The 15,179-nt window shown below is 48.3% G+C and overlaps 1 protein-coding gene across 1 annotated transcript in view; it reads left to right on the forward strand.

The window, feature by feature from the left end:
• The first annotated feature begins 1,761 nt into the window (after window positions 1-1,761).
• The window catches only part of LOC125043671, a 59,827-nt gene continuing 46,409 nt past the window's right edge, over window positions 1,762-15,179 (forward strand). The window contains exons 1-3 of the mRNA XM_047639906.1: window positions 1,762-1,839; window positions 2,049-2,086; window positions 2,781-2,956. Of these exons, the coding sequence (XP_047495862.1) occupies window positions 1,762-1,839; window positions 2,049-2,086; window positions 2,781-2,956 (292 nt within the window). The remainder of the gene's footprint in view (window positions 1,840-2,048; window positions 2,087-2,780; window positions 2,957-15,179) is intronic.

The following is a 15,179-nucleotide window of genomic DNA, read 5'->3' on the forward strand; positions in this document are numbered from 1 at the left end:
TCTCTCTCTCTCTCTCTCTCTCTCTCTCTCTCTCTCTCTCTCTCCCTCTCTCTCTCTTTCTCTCCCCCCCCCCTCCTCTCTTTAACCCTGCCCTCATCGCACCATTCCCTTTTGCTGTCTTCCTTTTCTCCATTATTCCTTATTAATTATTCATTTCTCTCATCTCCCTCTTCCCACCGCGGCTCATCCGATATCCTAACGGCCATCCCTCGGCTTCTCTGCCTGGAAATCGAGCCCCGTCTCTCTCTTTCTCTATCTTTTTATTTCTTTGTCCCTGTCTGCTGTTCTCTCTCTCTCTCTGTCTGTCTCTCTCAATCTCTCTCTCTCTCTCTCTCTCTCTCTCTCTCTCTCTCTCTCTCTCTCTCTCTCTCTCTCTCTCTCTCTCTCTCTCTCTCTCTCTTTTTTTCTCTTGTACTCTCTCTCCCTCTCTGTTTCTCTCCCCCCTTCTCTCTCTCTCTCATCTTTTTCATTATTTCTCTCACTCTCTAATTATCTCTCTTACCTTCTCTCTCTGCCAATCATTTACTTTCTCATTACCTCTCTTATTCTCATTTTTCCTCCCTCCTTCCTTTCGTCGTCTCTTTTCCTACGACGTCTCGGAGGAAGTTTTGAAGGACGCGAAGGACAGTTTGCAGAAAGTCTTTTTTTTAACGAATTTTACGATTTCATTTGATTCGCTGCCCATTCGGCCTCTGTTTTCCCTTTATCTTTGATTTTATTTTCTTGCTATATTTATTTTATAGTTTTGAAGCTTTTTTCATTCCCAGTTCTTCTCATTTCTTCACGTTATTCTTGCGGTAAATATTTATTCCGTGTCCCCTGCTATTTTTTTCTTTTTCTTTATTCAGCGGCCATGTTTCTTTAATCATATAGTCTTCCTCGCGTTTGGAATTCTTTACGGTGCCTTTGTTGATTTACGATTCTTTGCTTGTATGCATTTTATTTAGCTTTTTTTTTTTTTAATCGCATTTCTATTCCCATCGTCCATTTTCTCTCACATTTTATATTTCGATTCCCTGGCTGTCGAATACATTTGGTTATTCTCGGAAACACTGAAATAATTTATTGCGCTTATATATACGTCTGTGGGGATTGCATTCTTCTATTTTCATCAGTAACGTATCAGATGCTGTGTTTATGGCGTCTGTGCATCGTTGACTTTTTTTCTCACTATTGCTTTATTTTGTTAAAGCTGAATCATCTTTCTCAAATATCTAGCGTGTGATTGGTCTCGAGAAAAGTTGCTTTCCTTGACCTCAGCGTTTTTGCGAACTGTGATTGGCGAAGGCAAATTGCCCTGAACGTATCTCCTTCCTGTGATTGGTCGACGGTCGGGGGTTCGACCGTCTTTCTCTGTCGTTTGATTGGTCGAGGACGAATATCTTCCTTTCGATGTTCCAAGAGAAGTAATGGGAGAGTTAAGATGGGTCGGGATTCCGGTGCCTTCGCTGTCTGTCTTCAGGTATACTCTTATATATACGCATACATGCATACCCACGCACACACACACACACACACACACACACACACACACACACACACACACACACACACACACACACACACACACACACACACACACCCACACACACACACACACACACACACATATATACATATACATACATACATATATATATATATACACACACACATACAATAAACACACACATATATATATATATATATATATATATATATATATACATATACACACACACGCACACACTAAAGAAGTATAGAAAGATCAGCTTAACAAAAATGCCGGTCATTGTACCTCTGGCACGTGGCTCGCACCGAAGTCGATCGTACTCAAAGACTCAGAGATATCGTACACGGGTTAATGAGGCACTCTGTTTGGTTTAGGTGAGAACGCAACGAGGCAAATCTTGTGGCTTTCTTCACGTGAAAAGGTTGCTGAAGGAGGAGGAGGCATAGAGAGAGCTTAAATGATGGCAAAGAGTGGACAAGAAGATGTCAACTCCTTTCGAATACGGGAGAAAAGGGGGTTTGTAAATTAATATACTTTAGAATTAAATGTTAATTAGGCTAAAGTTACGCTGTGGATTCAGGGACTCAGAGAAAGGCAAATGCAGCAATGAATTCTCTCTGAAGGGAAAACGTGCTACATAGTACAGAACTTAAAAAAATAACATCGTTGCTTGTTATTCGCTCGAGTTTCCTGTTTCCCTTTTTGTTCATTATTGCGTTCATTCTACTCCCATTCCTCTTTCTCATTCGTCCCTTTCGGAAGGAAGAGACAGATAAACTTTAGAAGAGTGAGAGGAATGTGATGCTGAGGCTGTAATCCAGGGGAGAATCGGAAGGGAGATGTACTTATGTAAGGATGGAAAGAATGAGAGAGAGAGAGAGAGAGATAAAGATAGATAGATAGATAGATAGAGAGAGGGAGAGGGAGATAGAGATAGAGTTAGAGGTGATAGATAGATAGATGAATAGACAGACAGACAGACTAATAGATAGATAGATAAATAGATAGATAGAGTAAAGACGAAAAGCGAGAATAAAGAAAACTCATGAATTATAAAAATACAGGCAAGTAGAGACAGACAGAATAACGTGAGCTTCAGCCATAACAAAAGCAACAAAGAAAGTAGAAAGCATAGAGAGAGAGTGAAGCAAAAGGAGAAAGGAGGCGGACAGGTAAGCTTGCATTTTCAACAAAGCAATCCCGGTCTTGGGCAAACAGTGCCATGTAAACACACACGTCATGCACTTTAACGAATGTTTATGATTCCTCTCTCACCCATCTTTCCCAGGGCGGGCGTGGGGCCACGGGCGTGCGTGAGAGACTACTTGTACTTCCCCAACCTGGCGAGTGACGTTGCGGGCGTGCCTTCGGCGCCCACGGATGGAGGAGTTGGTGTGGGCGGGCGCGTGTGTGGGCGGAGGCTGTCCTATGTCCACGGCGATGCGGCTTCGAGACCTGTTACCGGTAAGTTATGTAATTATGTAAGTCATTGAGTAATGAGAGTAATATAGTAATGTTACCGATGAGTAAGTGATGTGATGTTGGTGCGTCTGTATTTAATGTTTGGTTCTACGGAGATCGATATACAAAGAATTATTGAATAAGAGGAGCATAAGATCAAGAGAGAAAGGAAAAACGCAAAATTTCAATATTAAGCTAAAAAAAGAAAACGTACTCTATATGCCAATCAAATAAACAATGAGACGACAAAAAAAAAAAAAACTTTAAACAAACGAAAAGATAAAGACAAGACAAATAAACATCGACGGTCTAATACTACCAAAAAACAAGTAACGACGGTTTAATACCAAAGTAAACAACAGCGGGTCAATACAACCACCCACAGTGAGCCCGGCCAGGGTTGTTTACAGTACTTTCCGAAAGTGTGCTGCAAATAACAATACCTCGGCAGCACCCACGAGTCCTGCTCTCTGATATCTGTTGCGCGCAGCATACGAGAGCAAGTGTCGCCTTTGGGTTGTTATTTTGGAGTTGAACTTCTGCTTCTTATGCTTCGGTAATATACACTTTTTCCCGGAGATTTTTTTTGTTTTTCTTCACTTGTCTTTAATGGTTGTTAGTCTTTGGTTTTAGTGGTTGTTCAGTATTTAAATGAGGAGATGTAGGAGGGAGGGGGAGGGAATAGGAAGAAAAAGAAGAGGAGGAAATAGAGGAAGAGAGGATTGGAATGATGATCGTTATGAGAAGGAAGAGGAGGAGAAAGAGAAAGTAAAAGAGGTGAGGAAAATACTAATAGTTGTTTATAGTTAGTTTTAGCGGTTGTTCAGTATTTTTCCCCAGTCCTCTTTGACCTTTCACCTATGGCCACGTGACCCCAGACAGAAGAGCGCAAGAATTGGTTGGTAAAACACACAGGTCTTTAGAACGATGGTATAGAGATATATGTCTGATTCATTTATTTTTCTTTCTCTCGCTCTCTCTACTTTCTCCTTGTTCTTGCTACTCCTTTTCTGACATTTTTTTTTGTCTTTGTTTCTTGTTCTCATTTCTTCCTCTCGGTCTTTTTGTGTCTCCATCCCTTCCTCTCTCCTCTTTCTCCTTTTCTGCCCTCTTGCCTCTTTAGGTTCATCCCTTCCGACAGCATCCTTTCCTCTCCCCGTCTCTCCCTTACTCGCTCCCTCCCTTCTCCCTCATCCCCATCCTTCTCCTTCTGCTCTCCCTACCCCATCCGACCCCTCTTTCCCTCTTCTTATCCTCCCTTCCTTACCCACTTCCCTCTTTACCTCTCTCCCACCTCCCCATCCCTCTCCCCCTCCTTATCCGACCCTACCTTTCTTTCTTCCTTTCCACCCTCCACCCTCATTCCTCTCCCCCCTGTACCCCTTCTCCCTCTCCCATGCACCTTCCCTCCCCTCTCCCTCCTTAACCCACCTCCCCCCCTCTCCCTTCCTCCCTCCCCATCTCCTCCCCTGTCCCTACCTCCCTCCCCACCTCCTCCCCTCTCCCTTCTCCCTCCCTCCCCGCCCCCTTCTCCCTCCCTCCCGCCCCCCGCGAGGCAAACGCCAGGCCTCGCGTTCATCCGAGATCTCAGAGGACGTGAGGGAGAGAGAGAGACCAATGCCTCTTCCGTAACAGGATCGAGCGATGACGAGGCGTCCGGGCGATCGAGCGTCGTTTCAGTGGCCGCCGACGAGCTTATTGGTAACGACGTTAATGGTGGTGATAATTACGTGTCTGTGTTGATTAGGGTCGAAGCGGCGAGGGTGGCGGTCGTTATGCCGTTTGAGTTGACACGTATGTTTTTTTTTCGTGTTTTTCTTCTCTCATTTTTTTTTTTTTCGTATTCTTTTTGTTTTTCGTCGTGAAGAAAATCATTATGAAGAGACGAGAAAAAGGTCTTTGACTTTATTTATTTATTTACCTATTTTATTCTATCTATTTTGCACGCTTCACATTAACTCTCCTATTAACTCCTGGTCGTCACATCTTCCCCTCTCACGCCTTTCTCCTCTCATCCTTTGCCTCTGCTTGTATTTTAAGAAGCAAGTTATTGATTTTTTTCTCTCATCTTTGATCTCATTATCGTCTGCTTTATCAATTTATCTCTCATTTTTTTCTTTATTCACATCTCTATTCCTCTGGTTATCCTTTTTTATTTGTTTGCTAGCTTTCCCTCCTCCGTTTGCCTATCATTCTCGTTCCTCAAAAAAACGGATTTCACCTCTTCTCTTTCGTTTTTCGTGTCTCCTCTTTCTCCTTTCCCTTCCTCGTTTTTCCTTTTCCCTTCCTCCTTCCTCAATCCCCTTTTTCTAACCTCCTTTTCTCCTACGTATCCCCCTTCGTCTCCTTCCCCTTTCGCTCTCTTTCCTTCTCTCCCTTCTTCCCTTTCGCTCCCTGCCTCTCTCTCCCTTCTCCCAATTCCCTATCTGTTCTTCTCTCTCTTCTCCCAATTCACTCTCTGTCCCTCTCCCTTCTCCCCCCCCCTTCGTTCTCAATCCCCTCCTTCTCCCCCTTCGCCCTCACCCCCCACATCGCTCTCAACCGCCCCCCCCTCCCCCCCAACACGAGAACCCGAGAACTAATTGGCGTTTCCTGAGGAGAAGCTCGCCCTCACCTCAAGATGCGCAGGTAAGATAGCGGAGAAGAGGGGCAGGGAAAGAGGAGAAATAACGAGAGGAGGAAGAAGAATGGAAGGGAAAGCAAGAGGAGGAGAAGGGGAAGAGGAGAAGGGAAAGAGGAGGTGGAGAAAGAGCGATAGGAAAAGGGGAATGGAGGGGGGGGGGAAGAATGGAAGAAAAAGAAAGGGGAATGAGGGGGGAGGGGAGGAGCTATAAGAAGAGGAAGAGGAGGGATTTTAAGAGGGGAGGAGGAGAAAGAAGAAGAGGAAGAAGATGAGGAGATGTATGACGGAATGAGGAGGAATATGAGGAAAAAGAGAAGGAAGAGGAAACAGAGGAAGAGAGGATGATAATAGTGATCATTTCGAGGAGGGAGACAAGGAAAAAGAGGAAAGAAAAGGAGGTGAGGAAATGTGGGGGAAGAGTAGGAGGAAGAGCAGGAGGGACCGGACGATAAGGGAAATGAAGAGAATAGGGAAGAGGGAAGAAGAAGAAGAAAAAAAAGAGAATGAAAAAGAAAAAGAAAAAGAAGAAGCAGAAGAAAAATAAAAATTAAAAAAAAAAAGTAAAAGAAAAAGAAAAAGAAAAAGAAAAGAAGAAGAAGAAGGAGAGATAAAAAAAAGAAGAAAGAAAGAAAGATAAAATAAGAAAGATAATAACAACAAGGAAAAGACTAGGCAGATAAACACACCTTTTCTTCCTCCTTGCAAGTGCAATCATAAGGCAGACCCCAAATGAGAGTACAATCCCCCGCCCGTGAGCGACAGCAACCTTCAATAACCATTCCTTCATTTTTTTTCCCTAAATACAAGTTCCTCTTTGGGTCTTTATATCTATTTCTGGATCCCTGATTAATCTCAACAGATTGACTTGATATCCCCCCCTACCCCCCCCCCCCCACCTCCTCCTCTTTGCAGGCTTCGTGTTTCAGCTGAAGGTGTGTTGAACCGAGAAAGAGAGCGAGAGAGGGGGAAAAAATGGGTTTCAGGTCTTCAGTCGACAGGAGAGAAGGTGGGAAGGAAGGAGGGAGGAAAGGAGGGAGGGAAAGGAGGGAGGGAAAGGGTGGGAAGGAAGGTGGGAAGGAAGGAGGGAGGGAAAGGAGGGAGGGAAAGGGTGGGAAGGAAGGAGGGAGGAAAGGAGGGAGGGAAAGGGTGGGAAGGAAGGAGGGAGGAGAGGAGGGAGGGAAAGGGTGGGAAGGAAGGAGGGAAGAAAGGAGGGATGGAAAGAGTGGGAAGGAAGGAGGGAGGAAAGGAGGGAGGGAAAGGGTGGGAAGGAAGGAGGGAAGAAAGGGTGGGAAGGAAGGAGGGAGGAAAGGAGGGAGGGAAAGGGTGGGAAGGAAGGAGGGAGGGAAAGGAGGGAGGGAAAGGGTGGGAAGGAAGGAGGGAGGAAAGGAGGGAGGGAAAGGGTGGGAAGGAAGGAGGGAGGAAAGGAGGGAGGGAAAGGGTGGGAAGGAAGGAGGGAGGGAAAGGAGGGAGGGAAAGGGTGGGAAGGAAGGAGGGAGGAAAGGAGGGAGGGAAAGGGTGGGAAGGAAGGAGGGAGGAAAGGAGGGAGGGAAAGGGTGGGAAGGAAGGAGGGAGGGAAAGGAGGGAGGGAAAGGGTGGGAAGGAAGGAGGGAGGAAAGGAGGGAGGGAAAGGGTGGGAAGGAAGGAGGGAGGAAAGGAGGGAGGGAAAGGGTGGGAAGGAAGGAGGGAGGAAAGGAGGGAGGGAAAGGGTGGGAAGGAAGGAGGGAGGAAAGGAGGGAGGGAAAGGGTGGGAAGGAAGGAGGGAGGAAAGGAGGGAGGGAAAGGGTGGGAAGGAAGGAGGGAGGAAAGGAGGGAGGGAAAGGGTGGAAAGGAAGGAGGGAGGAAAGGAGGGAGGGAAAGGGTGGGAAGGAAGGAGGGAGGGAAAGGAGGGAGGGAAAGGGTGGGAAGGAAGGAGGGAGGAAAGGAGGGAGGGAAAGGGTGGGAAGGAAGGAGGGAGGAAGGAGGGAGGGAAAGGGTGGGAAGGAAGGAGGGAGAAAGGAGGGAGGGAAAGGGTGGAAGGAAGGAGGGAAGAAAGGAGGGAGGGAAAGGGTGGGAAGGAAGGAGGGAGGAAAGGAGGGAGGGAAAGGGTGGGAGGAAAGGGTGGGAAGGAAAGGAGGGAGGGAAAGGGTGGGAAGGAAGGAGGGAGGAAAGGAGGGAGGGAAAGGGTGGGAAGGAAGGAGGGAGGAAAGGAGGGAGGGAAAGGGTGGGAAGGAAGGAGGGGGGAAGGAGGGAGGGAAAGGGTGGGAAGGAAGGAGGGAGGAAAGGAGGGAGGGAAAGGGTGGGAAGGAAGGAGGGAGGAAAGGAGGGAGGGAAAGGGTGGGAAGGAAGGAGGGAGGAAAGGAGGGAGGGAAAGGGTGGAAGGAAGGAGGGAAGAAAAGGAGGGAGGGAAAGGGTGGGAAGGAAGGAGGGAGGAAAGGAGGGAGGGAAAGGGTGGGAAGGAAGGAGGGAGGAAAGGAGGGAGGGAAAGGGTGGGAAGGAAGGAGGGAGGAAAGGAGGGAGGGAAAGGGTGGGAAGGAAGGAGGGAGGAAAGGAGGGAGGGAAAGGGTGGGAAGGAAGGAGGGAGGAAAGGAGGGAGGGAAAGGGTGGGAAGGAAGGAGGGAGGAAAGGAGGGAGGGAAAGGGTGGGAAGGAAGGAGGGAGGAAAGGAGGGAGGGAAAGGGTGGGAAGGAAGGAGGGAGGGAAAGGGTGGGAAGGAAGGAGGGAGGAAAGGAGGGAGGGAAAGGGTGGGAAGGAAGGAGGGAGGAAAGGAGGGAGGGAAAGGGTGGGAAGGAAGGAGGGAGGGAAAGGAGGGAGGGAAAGGGTGGGAAGGAAGGAGGGAGGAAAGGAGGGAGGGAAAGGGTGGGAAGGAAGGAGGGAGGAAAGGAGGGAGGGAAAGGGTGGGAAGGAAGGAGGGAGGAAAGGAGGGAGGGAAAGGGTGGGAAGGAAGGAGGGAGGGAAAGGGTGGGAAGGAAGGAGGGAGGAAAGGAGGGAGGGAAAGGGTGGGAAGGAAGGAGGGAGGAAAGGAGGGAGGGAAAGGGTGGGAAGGAAGGAGGGAGGAAAGAAGGGAGGGAAAGGGTGGAAAGGAAGGAGGGAAGAAAGGAGGGAGGGAAAGGGTGGGAAGGAAGGAGGGAGGAAAGGAGGGAGGGAAAGGGTGGGAAGGAAGGAGGGAGGAAAGGAGGGAGGGAAAGGGTGGGAAGGAAGGAGGGAGGAAAGGAGGGAGGGAAAGGGTGGGAAGGAAGGACGGAGAGCGAGGGAGGGAAGGAGGGAAGGAGGAAGGGAGAGAGAGAGAGGAAGGGTGGAAAGGAAGGAGGGAAGAAAGGAGGGAGGGAAAGGGTGGAAAGGAAGGAAGGAAGAAAGGAGGGAGGGAAAGGGTGGGAAGGAAGGAGGGAGGAAAGGAGGGAGGGAAAGGGTGGGAAGGAAGGAGGGAGGAAAGGAGGGAGGGAAAGGGTGGGAAGGAAGGAGGGAGGAAAGGAGGGAGGGAAAGGGTGGGAAGGAAGGAGGGAGGAAAGGAGGGAGGGAAAGGGTGGGAAGGAAGGAGGGAGGAAAGGAGGGAGGGTGAGGGTGGGAAGGAAGGAGGGAGGAAAGGAGGGAGGGAAAGGGTGGGAAGGAAGGAGGGAGGAAAGGAGGGAGGGAAAGGGTGGGAAGGAAGGAGGGAGGAAAGGAGGGAGGGAAAGGGTGGAAAGGAAGGAGGGAAGAAAGGAGGGAGGGAAAGGGTGGGAAGGAAGGAGGGAGGAAAGGAGGGAGGGAAAGGGTGGGAAGGAAGGAGGGGGGGAAGGAGGGAGGGAAAGGGTGGGAAGGAAGGAGGGAGGAAAGGAGGGAGGGAAAGGGTGGGAAGGAAGGAGGGAGGGAAAGAGTGGGAAGGAAGGAGGGAGGGAAAGGATGGGAAGGAAGGAGGGAAGAAAGGAGGGAGGGAAAGGGTGGGAAGGAAGGAGGGAGGGGAGGGGGGAGGGAAAGGGTGGGAAGGAAGGAGGGAAGAAAGGAGGGAGGGAAAGGGTGGGAAGGAAGGAGGGAGGAGAGGAGGGAGGGAAAGGGTGGGAAGGAAGGAGGGAAGAAAGGAGGGAGGGAAAGGGTGGGAAGGAAGGAGGGAGGGAAAGGAGGGAGGGAAAGGGTGGGAAGGAAGGAGGGAGGAAATGAGGGTGGGAAAGGGTGGGAAGGAAGGAGGGAGGAAAGGAGGGAGGGAAAGGGTGGGAAGGAAGGAGGGAGGGAAAGGAGGGAGGGAAAGGGTGGGAAGGAAGGAGGGAGGAAAGGAGGGAGGGAAAGGGTGGGAAGGAAGGAGGGAGGAAAGGAGGGAGGGAAAGGGTGGGAAGGAAGGAGGGAGGAAAAGAGGGAGGGAAAGGGTGGGAAGGAAGGAGGGAGGAAAGGAGGGAGGGAAAGGGTGGGAAAGAAGGAGGGAGGAAAGGAGGGAGGGAAAGGGTGGAAAGGAAGGAGGGAAGAAAGGAGGGAGGGAAAGGGTGGGAAGGAAGGAGGGAGGAAAGGAGGGAGGGAAAGGGTGGGAAGGAAGGAGGGAGGAAAGGAGGGAGGGAAAGGGTGGGAAGGAAGGACGGAGGAAAGGAGGGAGGGAAAGGGTGGGAAGGAAGGGGGGAGGAAAGGAGGGAGGGAAAGGGTGGGAAGGAAGGAGGGAGGAAAGGAGGGAGGGAAAGGGTGGAAAGGAAGGAGGGAAGAAAGGAGGGAGGGAAAGGGTGGGAAGGAAGGAGGGAGGAAAGGAGGGAGGGAAAGGGTGGGAAGGAAAGACGGAGAGCGAGGGAGGGAAGGAGGGAAGGAGGAAGGGAGAGAGAGAGAGAGGAAGGGTGGGAAGGAAGGAGGGAGGGGAGGGGGAGGGAGGGAGGGAGGGAGGGAGGGATGGAAGGAAGGAAAGAGGAAAAAAAGGAGGGAAGGAGGAAAGGAGGTAGGGAGAGAGGGAGAAAGTGAGAGAGAGAGACGGGGTAGAGAGGGAGAGAGTAAAGAAGAGAGATTTATTGATAGATAGATATATAGACAGACATATAGACAGATAGATAGAGACATAGATAGAACAATAGATAGAGAGAGAAAGAAAGAGAGAGAGAAAAAAAAAACGAAAGAGCGCACATGAGAGAGAAAAGGAAGGGACGAAAGAGTTAGGAAAACTCTCTATTGGACAAGAATCCCTAAAAACGATGAAATGTGTGGATTCTGAAACCCGAATTTGCGCTGATCCTTCGTTATTGGGCCCTGGCACTGAAACCAGCTCTGGCACGGGTGTCGCTGAACCCGCGTTGCCGGTTCACCCTTTCAGATTCTTTGCTTGGTACGTGCAACATACAGCTTTTGTGTATTTTGTTTGTCTTTCTTTGACTAATTGCCTATTTTGGTGGTGTATTGTTATAGCAATGGTGTATGGATGGCTTGTCTGCTTGTTTGATTATTTGTTGTATGTATGTAGTTGTATGGGGCATGTAGTTGTCTGAACATAGTATATATACGCACACAGACTTAGACATACACCCAAGCACATATATTCATGAACATACACACACTCGCGCACGCACACGCACGCACGCACACACAAACACACACACACACATACACACACACACACACACACACACACACACACACACACACACACACACACACACGCTCACACATACACACACACACACACACACACATACACACACACACACACACACACACACACACACACACACACACACGCAATACCATCACAGTAAACAAATATACTGCATATGTATCTGTGTCCAATTTTCTGTTCATGTAGCCTATGTGGACTTTTTCTTTGAATTTTTCTTTCTTTCTATCATTCCTCTGCTTTCGTCACATTCCTTTCCTTCTCATCTTTTAGTCTCTTCGTATTCTAACCTTTTTCATTTCTTCTTTTATCTCTGTCTCTCGACTTCTCCCCTATCGTTTGTATTTTCCTGCTGCTCTTGTCTTGTCTCATTCTCTGTCTTTTTCTTCTTCTCCCTCCCTCTCTCCCCTTCCTTCTCTCTCTTCCTCTCTCCTTCCCTCTCCTTCCAAACGATGTCATCCTCCCTCTATCATCTTTCTTTACTTTCCTTTACCCTTCATCCTCGCCCTCCTTTCTTCTCTCCCTCCATCCCTCCCTTTCGTCTTCTCTCCTCCCTTTCTTTATTCCCTTAACCCCCCTTCCCCCCTCCTTCTCGTCTCTCCCATTTGTCTCTCCTTAAATATCCCTCCTTCCGTCTCTCTCCTCCCTCCTTCCCTCTCGTCTTCTCCCCTTCCACTCCCTTCCCCTTTCTCTCGTCTCCCTCTACTTCCCTTTCCTTAAATGTCCTCCTCCTTTGCCTTCTCTCCCCCTCATGTGCTCTGATCCCTTCCTCCGTCCCTGATCCCTGCGCGCGGGCGAGGGTCACGCACACTATGTCCTTGTGTGTGCGTACGTGCGTGTGCCTCTGTGTAAGTGTGTGTGTGTGTGTGTGTGTCTGTGTGTGTGTGTGTGTGTGTGTGTGTGTGTGTGTGTGTGTGTGTGTGTGAGTGTGTGTGTTTGTATGTGTGTGTGTGTGTGTGTGTGTGAGAGTATGTGTATGTGTGTGTGTGTGTGAGTGCAAGTCATGTTGTAGCCATATATGTAAAAGTAAATCTATTTATGTGAGCCTATGCCATTTTTGGGGCCTTAAAGAAATGAATCCGGTACCGGATGCAGCCGATGTGTTTACATGCGAGTGCTCGAGTGCGCGCGCCCTCGCACCTGTAGGAGGTCTGCTTGCTCGCCTTCTCGTTAGCTTTGGATACATGGCAAGAGGCCGCTAATGAGGCACTTGGCTTGTATAATCGGTAATCAACAATCATCGCGGGAGGAATCAATTTACTGAGGGCCTGCACGGAAACGCAAACGGGACACACGCGCCCACTCTCTCCGCCTCTAATACACACACTCGCGCACGTACACGCACACACACACATACAAACACACACACACAAACACACACACACACAAACACACACACACAAACACACACACACAAACACACACACACACACATACACACACACACACACACACACACACACACACACACACACACACACACACACACACACACACACACACACACACACACACACACACACACACACACACACACACACACACACACACACACACATATATATATACATAACTGTGCTACAGCAACGCAGTGGTCCCAAAATGTGTTAAAACGCCTTTGTTTCAAGACATGTCAAAATGTATTTCCACCCAACCGAATGTGGAGAAACCAGCCTGAGACCACAATGGATCAGCAACAAGGTCTCTGATAACCGGACGTCAAGATTTTTTTACAGGGTGGCCCCTGTTTCAGACTGCCTGCCACTGGTTGATTGAAAACCCTTCCACTCAAGAAGGTTGGCTTTCTGGACCTGTAATTGCTTATATTGCTTTGCAAGTTGCGCGGGTAGTTGGAGCTCTTCAGTTGTTAGCCGGGAACATTGAAATTTTCCCTGGAGACAGAATAGACATTTCAAGCAGAAGATTACTCGAAGACCGGGCCTAAGCTCGGCAGGTAATGAGGATTTATAACCAGCGTATTGACGATAAGTGGTTCGTGTTTTCAGAATAAAAACAATTGGTTGTTCTAACAAATGCCGCACAATTAAGATGATTGTCCAAACTGATCCTATCTCTCCACTCACCGCGTAGAAAGACCTCGCAGTGAAAATAAACGAGCCCGGGAGTTGGATCAGACCCTCAATGGTTATGGGGCAATATCTGTTCTCAACAAAACAGAGAGAGAGAGAGAGAGAGAGAGAGAGAGAGAGAGAGAGAGAGAGAGAGAAAGAGAGAGAGGAGAGAGAGAGAGAGAGAGAGAGGAGAGAGAGAGAGAGAGAGAGAGAGCGAAGAATTTACAAGTCATAGAAGATACCTAGTAATAGCAAGACGTTGACGCTTTAATTATTGATGATATTAAAAACGTTGAAATATCACTTTTACTGAACCAACCCATTTTTGCAAGTCACCGGGCGCAGGTCAGCTATTCGTCCTATATTTATATACTTATATAAGCCAAGGGTAAATGATGATATTTCAACATTCCAGCCACAGTTGCAATGATCAACACGGCGCCACATCCAATAGCATTAGCTGTATCTAGTATAACAGGTACTTGCACTGTATTTGATGTCTGTATTCTATTTCTGTTCGCATTTCTGTTCTGCGGCAAAGGGAAGAGTAATTAGTGAGCAGAAACACTTCGATGTATTATTGTTAATACCATTGAGGATAAGATGAGTAAACGCGTTGGAAATTGATTACGTGCTGCATTTGTGACATGGCTGATAATTGTGAATACCGTAGGTGCCTCGTATTGCGAATTTATGACAAGAGGAATGATAATGTCCCTTTGGTGTATGTCAGATACAGATTTCTAACTTGCCAATTTGCGTTAAAATGGTGGTTTCAGTTTGTAGCTGAATTTACATCAAAGGTGTTTTCAAAAATGCGCCCGAGCGTGTTAAAAAAATGGTGCTTCTACCGTGGTGTCAGGATGTATTCAGTCATGTGTTAGACTGTTTAAAACATCAGAAAAACTCGAACGCCTGTGTGGTATATTATGAACAACAAGAAGCATCTGTGCAATCCTCGTGAACATTTTTTAAATGAAACCACGAGAAAATATTTTCTCCATCAAGGATAATAAACCCAGCGGGAGGAATGAATGAAGAGACAGAAGAACAGAGGCAGATGAAGGGAGGGAGAGGATAAAGGGAGAGAGGGAGAGAATAGGAGGGAGAATGAGAGGGAGAGGAGGGAAAAAGAAGAGAGAGAGAGAGAGAGAGAGAGAGAGAGAGAGAGAGAGAGAGAGAGAGAGAGAGAGAGAGAGAGAGAGAGAGAGGAGGAAGGAGAGGGAGAGGGAGATAAAGAGAGACACGGAGAAGGAAAGGGAGAGCAGCCTACAAACGCCTCCCCTCAGCCTCCGCCTCCCTTGGTAGCACACCTAGCCCATATAACTTTACTAAATCATACGATATATCTTTTCTCCTTCCCACTCTGTACATAAAGCTCTCGAATACGTTGCGGGCGAGTAGGAGTATCGACTTAAGGAGAGCGGGAGTGTAGCCCCCCCCCCCCCCCCGCTCCATATAACAGATTTGTAGCCCGAGGAAGCAAATTGCCGGAAAATCTCGTTCGTTCCCCGAGAATCGCCGGACGCAAACCTCGCACAGAAAATGGAATTATTGGCGTCCATCTTATCCCCTTTGTTTCTTACGTGCCTTATTTTATTTTTACCTTTTTTATATTATTATCATTCTCCATTCCTAAGGGATTTATTTGCAAGTAAACGGCGGGTCTGGTTGAGAGGTTTGTACTCCTTAATGCCTTTTTATTTCAAGTGATTTTCTCGCGGCAAGTGTGCGCGTTAAATGGAGAACCTTTCGTGTTCTCTTACGAAGACTTACCTAGAAAACATATTCACCGTCCTTTTCAAAACTAGATTCATTTTCCCCATGAACCCCGTCCTTTCTGTCTCCCACCCCCTCCTCTCTCCCTCCCCTTTCTCTCGCTCATTCTTCCCATTTCTTTCCTTCCTCTCTCTGCTCTACATTTACTGCACCCTCTATTCTCTTCTTTCCTTTCTATCTCCTATCCTTCCCATTCCCTTCCCTCCTCCCCCCATCCCCTACCCCG

The sequence above is a fragment of the Penaeus chinensis genome, chromosome 34, assembly GCF_019202785.1.
Source record: "Penaeus chinensis breed Huanghai No. 1 chromosome 34, ASM1920278v2, whole genome shotgun sequence".
NCBI lineage: Eukaryota > Metazoa > Arthropoda > Malacostraca > Decapoda > Penaeidae > Penaeus > Penaeus chinensis.